The sequence below is a fragment of the Pogoniulus pusillus genome, chromosome 15, assembly GCF_015220805.1.
Source record: "Pogoniulus pusillus isolate bPogPus1 chromosome 15, bPogPus1.pri, whole genome shotgun sequence".
In the NCBI taxonomy this organism is placed as follows: Eukaryota; Metazoa; Chordata; class Aves; order Piciformes; family Lybiidae; genus Pogoniulus; species Pogoniulus pusillus.
In genome coordinates this window covers 24,569,666-24,586,918 of record NC_087278.1, presented here as the reverse complement: position 1 = coordinate 24,586,918, position 17,253 = coordinate 24,569,666, and the positions used below count along the sequence as shown (strand labels likewise).

The 17,253-nt window shown below is 47.3% G+C and overlaps 2 protein-coding genes across 11 annotated transcripts in view; one reads left to right on the top strand and one right to left on the bottom strand.

Moving 5' to 3' along the window:
* LOC135182067 (rap1 GTPase-activating protein 1-like) overlaps positions 1 to 7,335 on the top strand; it is a 34,790-nt gene extending 27,455 nt beyond the window's left edge. For 5 of the 8 annotated variants that reach the window (XM_064155820.1, XM_064155817.1, XM_064155818.1 and 2 more), the window contains 4 exons: positions 225 to 371; positions 1,494 to 1,597; positions 3,181 to 3,294; positions 6,593 to 7,335. In XM_064155820.1, coding sequence (XP_064011890.1) covers positions 225 to 371; positions 1,494 to 1,597; positions 3,181 to 3,294; positions 6,593 to 6,602 — 375 coding nt within the window. In that variant the 3' untranslated portion in view covers positions 6,603 to 7,335. Of the gene's footprint in view, positions 1 to 224; positions 372 to 1,493; positions 1,598 to 3,180; positions 3,299 to 6,592 lie in introns of those variants that run through there. The other 3 variants (XR_010305048.1, XM_064155819.1, XM_064155815.1) reach the window with 3 other exon arrangements.
* Positions 5,479 to 16,130, bottom strand: LOC135182069 (glutathione S-transferase kappa 1-like). 3 transcript variants are annotated; one of them, XM_064155824.1, is made up of 9 exons: positions 16,012 to 16,130; positions 15,305 to 15,386; positions 14,406 to 14,534; positions 13,771 to 13,871; positions 13,329 to 13,364; positions 11,165 to 11,281; positions 10,581 to 10,674; positions 10,186 to 10,270; positions 5,479 to 5,866 (listed from the first exon to the last, which is right to left on the bottom strand). In XM_064155824.1, the coding sequence occupies exons 1-8, from the start codon at positions 16,075 to 16,077 to the stop codon at positions 10,221 to 10,223; spliced, it is 675 nt and encodes a 224-aa protein (XP_064011894.1). In that variant the 5' UTR covers positions 16,078 to 16,130; the 3' UTR covers positions 5,479 to 5,866; positions 10,186 to 10,220. The 3 variants fall into 3 exon arrangements, with proteins under 3 accessions (XP_064011894.1, XP_064011893.1, XP_064011892.1); XM_064155823.1 differs by lacking the exon at positions 5,479 to 5,866 and adding an exon at positions 8,776 to 9,864 and having other exon boundaries at positions 16,012 to 16,129; XM_064155822.1 differs by lacking the exon at positions 5,479 to 5,866 and having other exon boundaries at positions 9,899 to 10,270; positions 16,012 to 16,129.
* Positions 16,131 to 17,253: the final 1,123 nt, after the last annotated feature.

Sequence of the window (17,253 nt, the reverse complement as noted above, 5' to 3'; positions counted from 1 at the left end):
GAATACACTTGAGTTCTTCTTTGGCAGTGAGCTCCATGAGTTTTCTAGGTCCAAAGATGGGTAATGTCCAAGGTGCTGCCTTCTAGGAGTTAGGATTTCTGTGGATCTGGTCTTGGTCTGTCACAGTTCTCCACCTGCTCAGTGGTGCTTTCCATACCCCCCTGCCATGTGCATGTCTACAGGTGTGTCTGTGTTTGTCTGTTTCCCTGCCTCCCCCTGTTCAGCGAGTGATCAGAGGCCGCAGCCAGAGCCTGGATGCCGTGGGGATATCCCTGAGGAAGCAGCAGCCAGCCACGCTGCCCAGCCGCCCAGCTCCAGCTGGCCTGGCCCTCAGCCAGAGCATCGCCGAGGGCCCTAAGGCCGTTGCTGCGGTAAGGCACTGGGGTGGGCTGGAGGAAACCTGGCAGCCCTTTGTGACCCGCTCATAGCCTTTACTACTCTTTCCCTGGTGGTTAATCCTCTTGTCCTTCTGTCAGTCTTTTTGTTGCATCATCCTATTTCACAAGCTGTGACAGTGCCTGTTGTAGTCTTGCTTTGTCTTTGCCTGTCTCTGGCCCCAGTACATCTGTAAAATAGAGCTGAGATTGGTGCAGACTGGGAGAAGGAAGCCAAACGTGACTGCCCAGCAGACATCTGTCTCTGCTGTCCTGGGTTAGATTCTGTCCTATCTTCAGAAATGCATGCACTGTGTTTGGCCAGAGTGGTGCTCTGCTGTCCTGTGGCAGGAGCTGAAAACACAATGACAGCAGACCTCTTAATTTCTTCAGCTTCACCAGTCAGACTATTTTCTGTAATATAAACAGGTGCCTGATGTTTATTCAAGGTACACAGAACTTGCATTTTTGGGAACAAATAACAGAATTAATGAAGTTTGGGGTGAGAAAAAGGGTGACTATTTCTGCTCACTCCCAAAGCCTCTCTTATTTGATAACGATAGTAAATATGTGATCAGTGGAAGCATTCATGTGGCCAGAAGAGGATCCATGCTTCTGTTACCTTGGTTGAAGTGCGTAAAAAAAAACTATCTGAGCAAATTAGGAAGGTACCTTTCAGTGTGGAAGTTTCTTAATGGCAGTTTGCTCAGCTGTGGGCATTCTTTGTGTCAGCACAGCAAAGTCACAGGGTGATAATGACATGGATTTGCTGCCTCCTTCCCTCCTTGGACTTTGATTTTACTCTGCCTTTCTGATTCTGCCTCTCCTTTGCCCCTCATGTGAAGATACCTCCTTTCCTGAGCCTCTTTGGCTGTATGTCAGCTATGATATATCTTGTTCTGCCTTGGTTTCTGTCTCTGTCTCTCTCCTTTGCAAGGCATTCTCTTTCTCACTGACAGAAAGTGCTCCTTGCACTGCTAGAGCTGGGCCATGCTGCTGTACTGAGGAATAGAGAAGATCTGGATCCACGTCACAAACTCCTCCTTCCATGCTTCCAGTTCTCCATTTTTTCCCACCTTGTTCTTTTCCCTCTTTCTGTCATTCTTTCCTTTTTTCTAGTCTTTTGCCTTGCCTGGTAGGAGCCCATCACGATCTCGAGCCAGCCACTTCCACGGGCGACGGAGCAGTGCCATTGGCATTGAAAACATACAGGAGGAAAAGAGGTATGAGCCATGGGAAGATGAGAGAAGGTTGCTGGCAGGAATGAGACCTGGAATGGGAATGGTTGGAATGGGAAGAAAAGCCTGATTATTAACTAATGGAGACATGGACAAAAGGCAAGAGAAAATAAAAGGAAAGGCTATTTGAAAGTGAATCAACATTTGAGGAGGAAGGGAGGAGGTGTGGAGAAGAACACAGTGAGATGCCTATGACCTAATGTTACTGAACTAGTACAGAACTTCCTTTGAGGAAAGAACCAATCTTTAGAGACATCTTCCCTGTGATGGTCTAAGCCAACACAGTAGTTACTCACTGCTTTAAATAGCTTTGGACCTTCTGCAGCCTGTGCCCCTCAATCGGGGCACAACATCCTTCACTATGCCCTTAAAAGATCCCTGAGTTTTCTACAAGGTAAAACATGGTTTGGTTGGGGCACTTTTTCACATGGTTTGTCTGGGATTTTTTTTCCTGCTCTTTGTCAGGAGGAAATTAGGAAGCTGTCACATTTGTTTAGCTCCCCTTTTGCTTGTTTGTGCCCTCAGTTATGAGGAGCAGTGGGTCTGACCTTGTATTTTGAGACAGACCTTTTGGGTGATTCTTGAAGTTGTGGCTTCACTAGCACCTGATCTGTTCTAACAGTTTACTGCAGACACTATACTTTCCTAGTGTCTCTGTCAACTACCCAATCCTGTCCCATGTCTTCTGACAGCTCAGCTGCTTAGTGGAGCATTTATGGGACTGATTCAGCTTGTTTTCTGGGAAAACTATCAACTTGCTTTCATTGGATTGGTTGTCTGCCAGGTTCTACCATGAACTGGTTCACAGAGAAGGCTGGTGGGCACAAAGACTGATGGAAAGTGTGCTCATCGGGGTGGAGGCTGGAACAGGTTCTCCTGGCAGCAGTGAGCTCAACATGTCACGTGTGACTTTTCCCTGTCGTGTGTACAGGGGAGACTCAGCTTTGGATTGTGGCTTGTAAGGAAGTGTTCCTCAGCACTATCCTCTGTGCTCAGCACTGGTGAGGCCACACCTCGAGTGTGTTCAGTTCTGGGCCACTCACTACAGGAAGGATATTGAAGGGCTGGAGCATGTCCAGAGAAGAGCACTGAGGCTGGCAAAGGGCCATGAACACATGGCCTGTGAGGAGAGGCTGAGCACTGGGGCTGTTCAGTCTGGAGAAGAGGAGGCTGATGGGAGACCTCATTGCTCTTTACAACTGCCTGAAGGGAGGTTGCATAGAGGAAAAACCCAGCCTCTTGTTGATGACAAGTGACAGGACCAGAAGAAATGATTTCAAGCTGCACCAGGGCAGGTTCAGGAAATATTTCTTCACTGAAAGGGTCCTCCAGCATTGGAATGGTTTGCCCAGGACAGTGGTGGAGTCACCATGCCTGGGGGTGTTTGAGTGCCATGTGGACCTGCCACTTAAGGACAAGGTTTAGTGTTAAACCTTCAGTGCTGGGTCAAAGGTTGAAGTGGATGATCTTGGAGGCTTCTTGCAACCAGATACATTCTGTGATGCTTAGTATAGATAGAGATTAATTCTGGCCTTGCAATCCATCTGGTTTCTCTTTTGTCTGAGCAGAAACACTTCAGAGAGGATACAGAAGGTGCTGGACACTCCAGGAACTTTATCTGACCTGAAGTCTGATGGATCATCGAGTCCCAGCTCCCCAGAGTTCCCCAGCAGGAAGAACAAGTGAGTGGAAACTAATGACTGCTTGGAAGTGTGGTCCATGTCTTGCTCTTTTGGAGGCTTTACTGAGGTTGTCCACATGAGACATTGCATCATCTTAAATGATAGATGTGTGACTGTGGCACAGTAATTCAGAGCATGTTATCAACTCACTTTCTTAAACAGCCAGTGAAGAAAGACTGGAGGACTGAAAGGTAATTTTGGCCATATCTCTAATGCTAGCTTGTATCCATCAGGACACACAAAGCCTTAACAGTCCCATTATCCATGCTTACTGGTGTGTATGCTTCCTCTAGAGCTTGCTCTGGCATGATCTCAGAGCTTTATGGAGAAGCTTGGACAAGGGTTTGTTGGGTTATACTCAAGTTCTTACCCTTTTTAAGCAGGATGCATCCTGCTGCTCCCAACAAGGGTGAGCTTAGCCTGCCTTCAGTCCCTGAATTGTTGCACCTCATTGCTCAAGTATGCCATACCACACCCAGTGCTCTCCTGCCAAACACTTCCCCCAGTGGGCTGCAAAAGAGTTCCCTAGTTTCTGGTGAGCAAAGATTGAAGAAATGCATTTTCCTGGTAGTGCAGCTTTGCTCTTGCTGAGCTGTGGTATGCTGGGATAGGATCCTGGCTAGCTTACTTCAGGGAAGCCACACACTCAGATTTCCAAGGCTCCAGAGGAGCCTCTCGCTGCCAGGCAGCAGCTGACTTTCAGGAACAGCCTGCCATCCCTATTTGTTTGGTGTTTGTTTTGTTGGCTTTGTTTTGTGTTTGGCTTTATTCATGAGAACTTGGATGAGACCTGTGGCCAAAAGGGCACTGAGTGCTGTGGAGCAGGGCATGCCCCTTGCTCAAGAAAAGAAAATTCAGGCCTCTATGGCTTAGTCACTGCAGGTCCAAGTCTGACAAGGAGAGGCCTTCTTTCCAACCAGACTCAGTGCTCCTTATGAACTATAAGCTGTGACTATCTGCAGTAGCTCAGCTGCCTAATTGTATGCTTCAGGACTGCCCATAACTTGTCATAACCAAGGGGAAGAGTTCTGGCAAGGACCTCTTTCTGACTATCACTTGTCTGTTGTGTATACATCATAGAATCATAGAATCAACTGGCTTGGAAGAGACCTCCAATATCATCCACTCCAACCTAGCACCCAGCCCTATCCAATCAACTAGACAATGGCACTAAGTGCCTCATCCAGGCTTTTCTTGAACATCTCCAGGGCCAGCAGCTCCACCACCTCCCTGGGCAGCCCATGTTGGTAGGGAGGAGGATGGCAGCACAGCTGGAAATGTGGACCATTTAAGATGCTAGCTCTGGCAACCAAGGCCAAAAGAGAATGCAGGACATGGAACTGCCAACTGGTCAGCAACTGCCCTCTTCCAGCATTCCTGTATCATCCCACCTCCCCTTGCTCATCCTGCCTGGGACCTTGTTAGTGAACTAGCAGATCCCAGCTAGGCATGTGTGAGGGGCACATGGTCTGTGAGATGGCTGAAGTAACCTTGCATAGTCAGCAAGAACTTTGCCTAGTAAGGAAACCTCTCCTAGCTTGGCCAGTGTTGGTTAGACCCTGCTGTTGAATGTGGAGGTGTCCTGGATAAAAATGATGAAGGTTGCTTGACATCTGCTCCTGATGTCTACATTCAGTTGTGGTTTTCCCCCACTTCCCAACCCTCATTCTCTGTTCTCCAGCTGAGGAGGTGAGCCAGCTGCAATGTCTGCTTCACATTGGTGTTACCTGAATTCAGAGAGCACAAACAGCATGGGATTGCACTAAAAATACTTGCATGAATATTGCTTATGCACATGAGGCATGACCTGTGTGGTGTGGCAGCCTGTCTGCTTCTGGTCCCAGGGTGCTCTCTGTCTATCTTTCCCCGGTCATGCACTCAGACACATTTGTATGATCACATTGGCAATGGTTTAGCCTGTTCCTAAGCAGTTTGTTTAGAGATGGAATACAGCATGGAGTTTTGCATTGGCTGGAGTTGTGGTTTCAGTATTAGGGACCAACCCAAGGTGCAGTCACACATTTTGGGCCCTGTCTGGGTCAAGGAATCAGAGACACAGCATTCTGCCATGCAAAGCACACCACTTTCACCCCAACAGTGTTAGCACAGGTTTTGTGGGTTGGATTTACCACTCAGTGAATTGGAAATTAACCCTCTGGAGTAAATTTACCACACAACTCAGAATTCTGGAAGTGAAATGAAATCATATTTACAAAAGTAGTCTCAATACAAAAGTATGAAAGGCAATAAACATGTACAAGGTATATTTGCATATATTTACAGTTGAACAACAGCCAGAAGCAAGCAGGAGGCTGCCAGAGAGAGTGAAAACAAGCTTGTGCTGCAAAACAGAAGATATTCAGCAGTCCAAGGGAAGGAGATAAACTTATCTGGCATTATTTAATGTCCAATCTCTAAAACTGTTTATCCTTTAAACTTGTATTTCCTTAAAAATCAGGTATAGCCTTAAAACTGTAACAAGAGTGCTGCAGGAATAGGCCAGGAGTCTAATAGAAGTCTTTTTAATGTTCTTTCATTGTAGACCCACAAGTCAGGATGATGAAACAGGCACCTGGAGGGGTTCAAAAAAAGACTGGATGAGGCACTTAGTGGTCTAGTTGATTGGACAGGGCTGGGTGAGAAGTTGGACTGGATGACCTTGGAGGTCTCTTCCAGCCTGGTTGATTCTGTGTGATTCTGCATGTGTGATTTCTAGTGCAAAAAGAGTTCCAGCTGGTGCTAGAGTGATTTATGCAGCTGATATCACAACAGTAGATCACCAACCCCCTCTTTGTTCTCTTCAGGAAGTAGTGTCACAGGAAATTGATCACCAAAATGTCCAGCTTGTTGCTGCTGGTCTGAAATGATCAGTTCAGATTCCAGATTTGGATGATCAAACTCGTGCTCTGCTAAAACCAACCTGGAAATAAATGCAAAGGGAAGACACAAACAATGGTGATCTGGTCATTTGTTATGGTGGAGATGAGCCAGCACTGGCTGTCCTCACCTGCTGATTTCCACATCAGCCTTCAGTCCATGAAGCCACATTGTTTACTTGCACTGACTACCTTCTCTTCCACACGCAGGGACAATTGTCCTTAGTTTTCTGGGACGTGGGCAGTCGCCTTCCAAATAATCCTTCTTCCCAAGGGACAGACTCAAAGGAGTGGGCCCAGCCCACTCTTTAGGATCAGAGCCAGATGACTTTCTGGATTGTATTGAAAAACCACTGTGCTGTGTATATTCAAACCCTAGGAAGAGTACATGGCTGTTTTGTGTGTGTGTTTTCCCTCCTCAGACACATCTGAGTGGGGACAGGAAGCTGATCAGGAGTGGAGCAGATGCTGCTTAGTCATTGGTTACCTCACTGAAGATACTGACAAGACTTATGGGGCGAAATGAGAGTCCTGGCAAAGAGGAGCATGGACTGACTCAGAGGACCTCAAGGACTGTTGTAAGACCAAGTGGCACCAAGTAATGCTCCATTGTCAGTTCCTGGAACAGGGACCCTTGGAAAGGATAATGGACAGATAGCTCCTATTGGAATATTTTGGCTCTATGCCCTTCCTGTTGCCCAACTGGCAGCCACTGAACCAGCCTCTACCTCCCTTTCTCTTCTCCTCCCTTCACCTGGACAAGAAGAGAGCAGCTTGTCCTGCAGAAGGCAGGAGCAGAAGAACACATCTCCACCTCTTTCTCTAAGACCTTTGGATGACACAGGTCAGGAAGCACAGTGCAGAGAGTGAGGACAGAGAAACTTGCTGAGATACTTTGCAGCAATCTATGTCACAGCTTACTTACATTAGTTTATTATTTGCTGTGCCAGGGGAGAAGCATGTTGGCCTTAATTTTCTCCAAAATCTATTTCCTAGACTCCTGAGGAATTATCTTTGGCCTGTATTGGCTCATTCTTTACTGTTCTCCCTGTTGCATGCTGGCATGTAATATGCCTGGGACTTCAGGTTTCATTACTGCTTGTAGATCAAGACTGGGCACATTTTGCAGTGTTTCTGAAGGAATAAATATATTTAGTATGGTAAAGGTGTCTTATCTTTTCTGCCTGTTGAAGTGTTTTGGGTTTCTGTGTGTTTTCAATCTCTCTCTCTCGCTGGCTGCTCTCTTGTGCAGGCAGAAGCATTTGGCTTATATGCTCAGTTTACCTTCCACTGTGCTCATGGCTTGCTCTGTATTCTAAAGACTGCAATCAGAGAAGGCCCAAACTTATGAGATAGGAGGAGCTGGCCTTAAGGATCTTTCTTGATGGATGAGATGCACCAGGCTACCTCAGTGTCTGTGACATTTGAGAGAGTGCAGCTTGCTTTGCATGTTCACTTGGTAATGACCCTGTGGGAGCTAAAATTCTAGTGGGGTGAACCTAAAGGAGCCAGTGCAGTATCACCAGGGTGGGCATCCAGACATAGGTCTGCTGCTGTCTGGAAGCAGAAGGGGAGCTCTGCCATGTCTGTACAGAAGTTTGGCACTTAATCCTAAATAGTTTGACACTGCACCACTCCAACAACGCAGATCTCAGTCATTTGTTTCTACCTCCCTCTAGTTTCCTTCAACTTCCTTAGTTAACCATTCTGTAACAGTGATTGATGTCTGTGCTTTCCTGGCTCCTCCCAGGAACAGCAGTAGGAGCTCATAAGCTCTATGACATGGAAAATGTTCTTGTGTAGTCCCCTTGCATTTCACACAAGAACAAAAATGGGTAGGCTGAGAGCGGCTGTGGGAATGGGTGGCCTAGGCTGGGCAGTGCCTTTCCTTTACACTCAGTTTAACAACTCAGCATATTACATTTAGGCTCCTAAAATCTGACCTCCAAAAGGAAGATTTCGGTGAAAGTCTGGAAGCAAACAGTGCTTAAATGCAGGTCTTTGACTCACTCTGCATTAAGACACTGTAAGTCTGTGACCTAAAAAAATCAGTTAGCCTTGGCCTTTCATGCACTTACTCAGAGTGTGACTAAGAGTTGTTTCTGCTACATGAAGTTGCAACTAGAAATGTAGGAGTGCAAGCCAGTGCAACTGTACTTCCTAGGTGCAAAAACTACCTGTGGGTGATTAGTTTCTCCTGACTGACTTCTGGATAATAAAGCTGCATCACAGAGTGCAACTCTGTGTGTGGCAATGAGCATGGTGATGTTGAATTCTTGTGTTTCACAGCATGCTCAGGAGTCAGACTTCAGGGTGCTGTGCAGGGCAGCCATTCTCATGTTCTCTGTTCAGTGTTGTGGAAGTGATTTGAGGGAAAATGCAACACCTGAGGAACAGAATGACTGGATGGGTGTATGGCCTCTGACAGAGGCTACCCTCTGTGACTTTACCAGGTGCGTTCTTAAAACACATCTCTGCCTTCTCTAGGAGCTGATGTGCTCTCTGGAAAGCCCTCCAAAACAGACTTCAGCATTTCAGTGTGGCTGAATGACAGTGACTGCACACTCAGGTAACTAAGAAAGAAAAACAGAAGAACTTCCACATCTAGAGGAGACAACGAGCCACATTTATTTGGCAAACTCTTGTATGCTGTAGTTCTGAGAAGCACAGGTAGATGTGGCCAAGAGCAAAGGGGAGAGAAGCAGTGAGGAATGAGTGGAGGTGTGAGTAAACAGTGCTAGGCACAGTGCAGGAGTTCCAGCAGGCTGCCTTTCTGTAGGACCATGTGCCTCAGTGGCTGCTTTTCTGAGTGCTGTGCTCACACTTGTGTCACACAAACAGCTTCCTGGAGAAAGCAGTGTGCTGAGGAGGTGGGTAACTGGCAGCTAAGCTGCACTGAGCTTCCCTGAGGATTCAGCCACATTTAATGTGCTGGGTAAAACCAGGCTGAATTAATTTTTTGTTAAATGAAGAAACCTAAGACTTTTTGGATGTAAACCTGAATCTTAACAGAACGATTCTAAAACTTTCTGACCCATATACACATTCTTGGAATCCTCAAATTTGCCATTCAGACTGAGAGCAAAGGGGAAAACCTCTGTGGCAGCAGTGTGTGGTCATCAAGGTTCAGTATTCCAATTCAGCCAACCCAGGGCCAGGTTCAAACTATGTCAATAGCAAAGGTCTTGATTTTTGCTTGCTTATCTTTCCCCCTGCAGCCTATGTTACAGGAAGTCCCTTAGAGCCATGCCTCAATCACCTCTGGTTATACAGCAGCCAGGCTACCCTTGAGGAAGCAAAGCAGAGTGGTTCAGTCCCTAACTGAAGTTAAGAGCATTCCCTGCTGTCTTGCAAAGGTGTTACCATAAACCTGGCATTTATTAAAAACCCTGCAAGGTCTGGGGTTGATGTCCAAGAACATGTGTGTGGTGGGCTCCAATATCAGTCACTGCAGAACAAAGTGTATAAAACAATGGCCAGGAGGGGCAGGTTCTGGGATTTTTGGCTGGTTCCTTAGATTTTTTTCTTTGGCCTTGAATTTTCCCTGCGTTTTCCACTCCTCTCTCTCATGTCCCTTCCAGTCGCCTTGTTGCAGAGTAAAAAGTGTGAACGTCTTGTCCTGTGCTTCCAGTGTCTGTGTAATACCTTGGACTTAGAAAGCAGCCAGCAGCTCAGGCTGTATGTGTCTGTGTTTCTAGGGGACTAGCAGGAAGATAGAAATCCAGGCATTACAGTCCTGTAACAATTTAATCCTCATGCCTTTAGGGCAAGAGAAAAAAGAACAAATTGGGAAAGAAGAGTATTTATCTGCAAGACATTAAATATGTCATGGTTAATCACTGATCTGGTGAAAGAAGAGCAGCACATCTGTATTGGTAAAGACCTCACCAGACTGGGAATACAGGCACCCACAGGAGATGGCACTGAGCTGTAACATTAGCTGTGTAAGGAAAAGAGAGACATCTGCCCATCACATTGGCTATATGCAGATCATCAGTGCAGACTGGCCATGTACCTGTACTTCATTCTTAGGTGTTTCCCCAGGACTTTTCACATCCTGGGACTTGGAACTGATGGAACTGGTCCCAGCCATTTTTCACCTGCAAGACAAACCAGCAGAGAAGTTACAATGAAATACACAGACATGATTGGCCTGCTGCACTTTGGAAACTGAAGAGTTTCAGCAGGAACTTGAGAATGGCAGGTGGAGCAGAACGCCCTCAAACACCAAGAGAGGAGGGAGAACCAAAGTGACTTCTTGTCTGGGAAGTGGCTACATCTGTGGTCATTCTGGTTCCATCCCACACTAATATTTAGAAGAGCTGGGCAGTGTTTTATTTGGCTGTGTTACATATTTCATTAGAAGAGTGGTAGTGTGAAACACCAAGTGCTGGGTTTAGGTCCACTCACCTATGATGCTGCCCAGCAGTTCTATACGGTCAGAGCCAAAGAAGAGCTGAGGTTCTCCGTTGACACGTACCACAAAAGCAGGCATCCCAAATGCCTGTTGACACCATGGAGATGGAATGAAGAGTGTTAAGAGAGAAATTTGTGCAAACGACCACTAAAGAGTAGTAACTTTGACTTCTTTCCTCCCCTTCTTTTCACTTTCGTTCCTAAACAGGAGCTTAATGGAGCCACCAGAAAGTAGAAGACTCCCCAGAGCTTGTGTGCCCCTTTTGAAGGGGCAAAAAGAACCCAACCTGATTAGACCTCAGTTTCATGTCAAGTAGTGGTAAGTGGCATCACTTAGCTCCCCATCCTTGCTGTCTGGCTGGAACCAGCTGCACGGGTCAGCCTTTGTTTCCCAGTTGGCAAAGGGATAAACTAACAAGGGGTGAGTTAGCTTCCACATGTTCAAAAAGCAATGACCACCCAAGAGACATGGTCTGCACAGTGCTGTCTAATCATCTTCATTATTCCTTGCTTCCCTGTGTTCTTAACATGGGAGCAATGCACGGATGTGATGCCAGATAGCACTGGAAGCATCTCACCCCGTATTTTATTGCTTCATCTGTTGTCTCTTTCAGTTGGTTCTTCACTGCAGGGGTTGAAGTCATTTCAAGTAGCTTCTGGGCAAGCTCTGATGACAGCCCAGCCTGCTTGGCAACCTGTACAAAGATGGTAGAATGATGTAAATTGTATACACACTCCTACTGTGACCTGATTAAATTTAACCTCTGCTTCACTGACTTGAAGGCACCCTCAGGAAGCCTGCAGATGACACTAGGCTGGTAGGGCAACAAGGCTGGTGAGGAGGCTGGAGCACAAGCCCTACAGGGAGCAGCTGGGGTGGTTCAGCCTGGAGAAGAGGAGGCTCAGGGGTGACATTATTGCTCTCTACAACTGCCTGAAAGGAGGCTGTAGTCAGGCAGGGGTTGGCCTCCTCTCCCAGGCATGCAGTGACAGACCAAGAAGACACAGCCTCAAACTGTGCCAGGGCAGGTTTAGGCTGGACGTTAGGATGAAGTTCTTCAGAGAGAGACTGACTGGCATTGGAATGGGCTGCCTGGGGAGGTGGTGGAGTCACTGTCCCTGGAGGTGTTTAAAAGGAGGTTGGATGAGGCACTTAGTGCCATGGTTTAGTTGATTAGAAGGGTTAGGAGATAGGTGGACTCCATGATCCCAGAGGTCTTTTCAACATGGTTAATTCCATGATTCTGTGATCTGCTTGAGGGTAAGAAATCCTGACAGAAGGACCCAGCCAAGCTGGATTGATGGGCCAAGGCCAAGAGCAGGGTCCTGCACTTGGGTCAGAGCAACCCCATAAATACTCCAGGCCTAGGGAAACGTGGCTGGAAAGCTACCCAGCAGAGAAAGACCTGGGGGTGCTGGCTGATAGCTGGCTGGGTATGAGCCAGCAGTGTGCTGTGTTCATGAAGGATTTCACAGAAGCTATTAGCTTCCATCTACCTGAGCAGCCTTTCCTTTTCAGAATATAAAGTAAAGCAGTGCTTAGAGTACTGCATACAGAGCAGCAGTCCTACATGTGCACTGCTCAAGGCCTTTTTTGTCTGAATCTCATTGTCTTGCACATTCTCTTACGTTCACATCAAGACGACTGGAAGCTCCTGCTGACTCTTCTTGAACAGGAGGCCAAGTGTGGCACTGGAGTAGAACAAACACTGTGTACACTTGGTACAGTGTACCAAGTGCAGTATCTGCACCATCTGCTCTGCACATGTATGAGTGGAGTGGTGCAGCATTCAGAGACTAGCAATGTGTGTAAAGGTGCTGCTGACTGGAACAAAGAAGTGCAAGAAACATTAAGGAGTTGTATCAAGTAAACATCCAATTTTTTCTAACAGATGTGCAAAACAAATTCCCATGTAAAGACTCAGATGAAAGTCTTGGTCCCCCACATCCACCTTTGGATTGTGTACTTCCCAAAGAGAGGAAAGTTCAGTACTGGCTGCAGGGGCGAATCAGAGAATTGTTTGGGTTGGAAAGACCTTCAAGATTGGGTCCACCCCTGAAGATGGACCTAAGCAAACAAGGATGTACCAACCTCTGCCCTGCTGAATGTGGTGTGATGCTCACAGGCCACTAGTGACTAAATTAGACAGAGACCTCCAAGATCATCCAGTCCAACCTAGCACCCAGCCCTAGCCAGTCAACCAGACCATGGCACTAAGTGCCTTATCCAGGCTTTTCTTGAACACCTCCAGGGACGGTGCCTCCACCACCTCCCTGGGCAGCCCATTCCAATGCCAATCACTCTCTCTGTGAAGAACTTCCTCCTAACATCCAGCCTATACTTTCCCCCACCCTTTTATTATATCCTTCAGATCTTGCCTCCCAAAAAGGCAAACCACAAACCTCTGCTAAAATTCTGGTTAAGAAAAGGGGCACTAAGATGAAGCTGAAGTGCAAGAACTAGACTCTGGGGAAATAGCAAAATGTCATAAAGCAGCAGGTTCTCAGTGCATTCTGGAGTCAAAGTTACTATTTAAACTACTGTGGATAAAACAGCATTGACAGGTAATTCATTACCCACCCTGGGTGAACCAACAAAAAACTGATGTTCAGGTTCTGAGTGTCTAGCTAAAAGTTTTCAAAACACCAAGTGACTGAGCTGTCTTCATACCTATTGCTGATTCAAGCCATCAATAAGAAACTAACAGAAACACAAACACCACACCACAAAGAGATACTTACAGCAAGTATCTTCTCTGTCTCACTGATGTCTTCATACTGGTAAAAGAATAGAGTAAGCAATTCAGCACTTAAGAACCAAAGCTCAGCTCTACACTTCAGAGTGTTAGGAAAATAGAGATAAAAACAATGCCAGTTGCTAGAGAAATTTCCTCAGAAATGTTAAGTCATCTAATCTAGGAATGTACAGAAGGTGCTGTTATGAGCTCCTGATGCCCCCAGCCCCTGGGATGCACCACAGAGACCTAAAAGGCAGCAGGCTAAGGTGACTATAAGCTAGGCTTTTCTTAGCAAGGCTCCTGAACTGCTGTTACCTGAAGCTTCCTGCTGTGACTTCTCATTTGAAGACACTGCCTTTCTCTTGCTCCAATTCCACAGCTGAACAAAGTGGGACAAGAAGGGTGACAGAGAAAAGATCAGGGAGTTTGCTTTATGAAATACTGACCTGTGACCAAAAGCTTATCCAGAACTCCCTAGAGAGTGGCTCCAAGTATTGTGGCTGTGTCATGCCCGCGGCTGTGATAAATCGCATGGCCCCGAGACTGCCTGTGATCAGGAGAGAGAGACAGAGAAACGCTGAAACAAGGCATGGGGTCAGGGCAGGCACCCTGCTTTTGTTTCTCTGGCTCCCCAGCCTTCCACTCTCTTTTGCTTCCTTGCCCCCTCCCTAAAAGGAGGGCTAAAAAATCTGGTTTACCCTTACACAGTGTGCCCTGGAGATGCAGAATCTCTCATATATAGCAGAAGAGAATTCTTCTTCTGTACTGCTTCAGCTCTGACTAGACAGGATTTCTGGGGCTGACTGAAGCATGCCAAACAGCATCTAAAGCTGTATTCCATCACCAGTGGGAGGATCTTTTCCAACCTGAGTGATTCTATGATTCTGAATTCCATGCTAGTATCATTCACAACCATCTTTCTGCAGAAATTCGTTTAATGGTTAAAAAGGCACAGACTCAATATTGCTCACAGGTAAGAGAAGAGGCTGTGAGTGGAGAATTACCTTCATCTTACTGTTAAGGAGAACCTGAACCAGAAGTGCTGAAGTAGAAAGCTGCCACCTGTAAGCCTCTTACTTACTCAGACGAATGATACGTTGGAAGGCATCTTCTGATGTCCGTAGAGGCACTTGGTAGTACTTTGCCATCCTTTTGATATCCTTTGTCATGTATTCTCCACGCTTTGGCAACAATGCTGGGGGCTTGGTACCTTTCAGGAGAAAGTTTTGTTGAGATTTTGAACTGTGCTGTAATACCCTTGAACAAAACCACTGAAAAAATGAAACCTCATGTGTACACATGCCTACAGAAAAGTGTGATTGCATACTGACTCACTGAAACACATACAGCTTTTCCAAAGATACCTCTAAGATGACCTTTGAGGGTCCCTGTCAACCCAGTGCAACCTGTGAGCCTGTGGACATGACTGATTTGGGTGCAAAGGTCAGCAGAAGCAGTTTTAAACCAAGGTAGAGATACCCTAGCAGGGATTTATATTGATTCAGACAGATGACTTTTAGGCTAAACTTTTAAGCTAAAATGACTTTTTAAGCTACATTACCAAAGCATAGACAAAAGTAGAGCCTTGCTAATGTCATTATATGTAAGTTTTGTTCTAGTAAGGCAACAAGTACCATTTTATGTCATACTTGGATCCTTCATGCATATTACAAGTGCTCCACAACTCAATTCTGATTTGAATTCAACAAGTAACTTCTGGAAATCATTACACATCAAATTATTGTTATCCTGCTTTAGAACTGACAAACTTTGGCATAGATTCTACGTGCCACAAACGGTGGCTGTGTAGTTGCAAGAGGACTAAATTCCTTGTGTCTCATTTCTCAATCACTGCTGAGCTCCATGATCACGGAGCTTATGTTACTTAAAGCTGGCTTTGTGGGCTCTGCCCTATGAGCTTGCCCACTAGTGTCCTACTAGTGAAGAAGGCACTTCATTACAGAACTCTATGTTGCCTACCAATGTCTCGGAATAGACCAGCAAGGAAAACCGGGCGAAAGTGCAGGTCAATGTTCCAGACGTGCCTGTACCGGCAGAGCACCTGCAACGTATAAAGCAGCGGTGATGCATTAACAGCCAGAGGAGGGATCCACTACAGCTGGGCGCAGCTAAGGCATCACGCAGGCACTGCAGGTAAGTCCTTTTCTGTTGTATTCGTGATAGTCCTTGAAAGTCTCTTCTGGATGCTACCAGAGAGCTCTGATCTGGGAAAAACTGAGCAGCCTGCATTCTTTCTTGATTGTACAAGTCTAGGCAGGGGTAAACAAGGGGAAGATCAAATGCACAAGTGGATACCTGCACTTGTTAAAACTATCCAAACTACTTCTAAAGCAAAACGCTCAGCAGTTAACTCCCAACACGCACAGGCCAAGCTGCCGACTAGCAGCGACAGCTCTCCTTAGGGGCTTGCAGCGTCGCAAGTTCTCAACCCACGTGGAATACAAATGACCAAGTGCGATAAACCCCAGACCTAAGCAGGAGGGGCAGAGAAGCAGGCCGGGAAGGCAGCGCCGATGCGTTGCCCTTCAGCCGCTTCCTGAAGGGTAGGCAGCGGCGGAGTCAGCGCCAGGGCCAGGCCGGGGCAGGCGCAGGCCGCCGCAGAGGCCACATCGCGGCAGAACTGCGGCGCGTCCGCGAACCTCCTTCCTGCCGCTCTGAGACCTCACCTCAAATCCCAGCCAGCAGTAAGGGGACACTACATCGTAAAAGAGCTCCACCACCTGCCGCCCCATCCTGGCCCCGCACTCTCGTCGCTCGCCACCGCCGCAGCTCCGCCCCGAGGGCAGGCGAGGCGTGGCGGGGGCGAGGGGCGTGGCGGGGGCGTGGCGGGGGCGTGGCGGGGGAGTGACGCGTCGGAGGCGTGGCGGAGGCGTGGCGGGGGCGTGGCCTCGGCCAGCTTCCCTCTCCTCGCTCCGTCCCTGCGCCGCTCCCCGCCCCGGCTGATTGGGGCTCGCTACCAGCTGGGAGGTGTCCTTTGCTGTCGCTGGCTGAGCCGAAAGAGGCGGGGTGGAGGCTGGCGGTGGAGTTTACCGGGGAGCGGAGGGAGCCCTCCGCCTTCTCTAAGGCGAGGCCGGGGCAGAGGAGGCTTCCGAGGAGGGCCCCGGGAGCTGCCTCGACGGAACAGTGCAGCATGTTGTGCCGGGAGCACAGCTGCCCTGCCAGAGCCCGTGGAGCATATGTAAACTTGCACCAAACAAACACAACAAAACCCAGCCTATTTATTTATTTGTTAAAAACCCTGAACGCTTAATCACTTTGGGTAACAAAGTTCTTACTCGCTGGAAATATATCCAGGTATGAAACGTGATTTTTAGGCATTGTCTTAGTTTACAATCTAAAGCAAAGAAACACTATTCACTTTTGGTTGCTTGTTTTTTTCCTCCCTTATATATTGTCCTTGCTGACATCAGTGAAATCATCTCTAAGTCTCCTTTTCATGATAGCTAAAAAGTCTTGTCAGGTATATTCCAGTATCCCCCTGAAGCATGTTGCCTCCCTTCTCTTTGCTGCACTCCATAAGCTCATTTGATTGCTTTAAGCATGGCTCTGTGCACATGAGCAACGGCACCAGGTCTGTTCTCCCAAAAACACACAGCACACACTAGTTCCATCATCTCTTTCCTAGGTGACTCCTTGTTCAGAAACCACCGAGATACGTCCTTAAAGAAGTTAATTTCATCCCTCCTGCTGCCTGATCTGGAAGTGCAATGTGCTTCCTTTCAACCTCCTGCCACCACCGAGTATTCACTCTGCAGCAGCTGAGGCACATCTTCAGGTGCAGCTCTTTGACCTTGATTTCTTCCCTGGTATCAGTGAACAGTATTGAATATGCTGAGCCAAATTCTGCTCTTGGGTAGGCATCTCCTGGGTAGCAGAAGCCCTTAGCAGGCCCTTAGCAGGCCTCCCTG

Bases quoted from the DNA above. Each gene is read 5' to 3' on its own strand.
- LOC135182069 (XM_064155824.1), bottom strand. From the start codon at position 16,077: ATGGGGCGGCAGGTGGTGGAGCTCTTTTACGATGTAGTGTCCCCTTAC. The intron at 14,535-15,304 runs GTAGGCAACATA...TTCTCCTGAAAG, and splicing joins TGGTCTATTCCGAGACATTG to GTACCAAGCCCCCAGCATTG. The intron at 11,282-13,328 runs GTAAGTATCTCT...ATCTTTGTACAG, and splicing joins AGACAGAGAAGATACTTGCT to GTTGCCAAGCAGGCTGGGCT.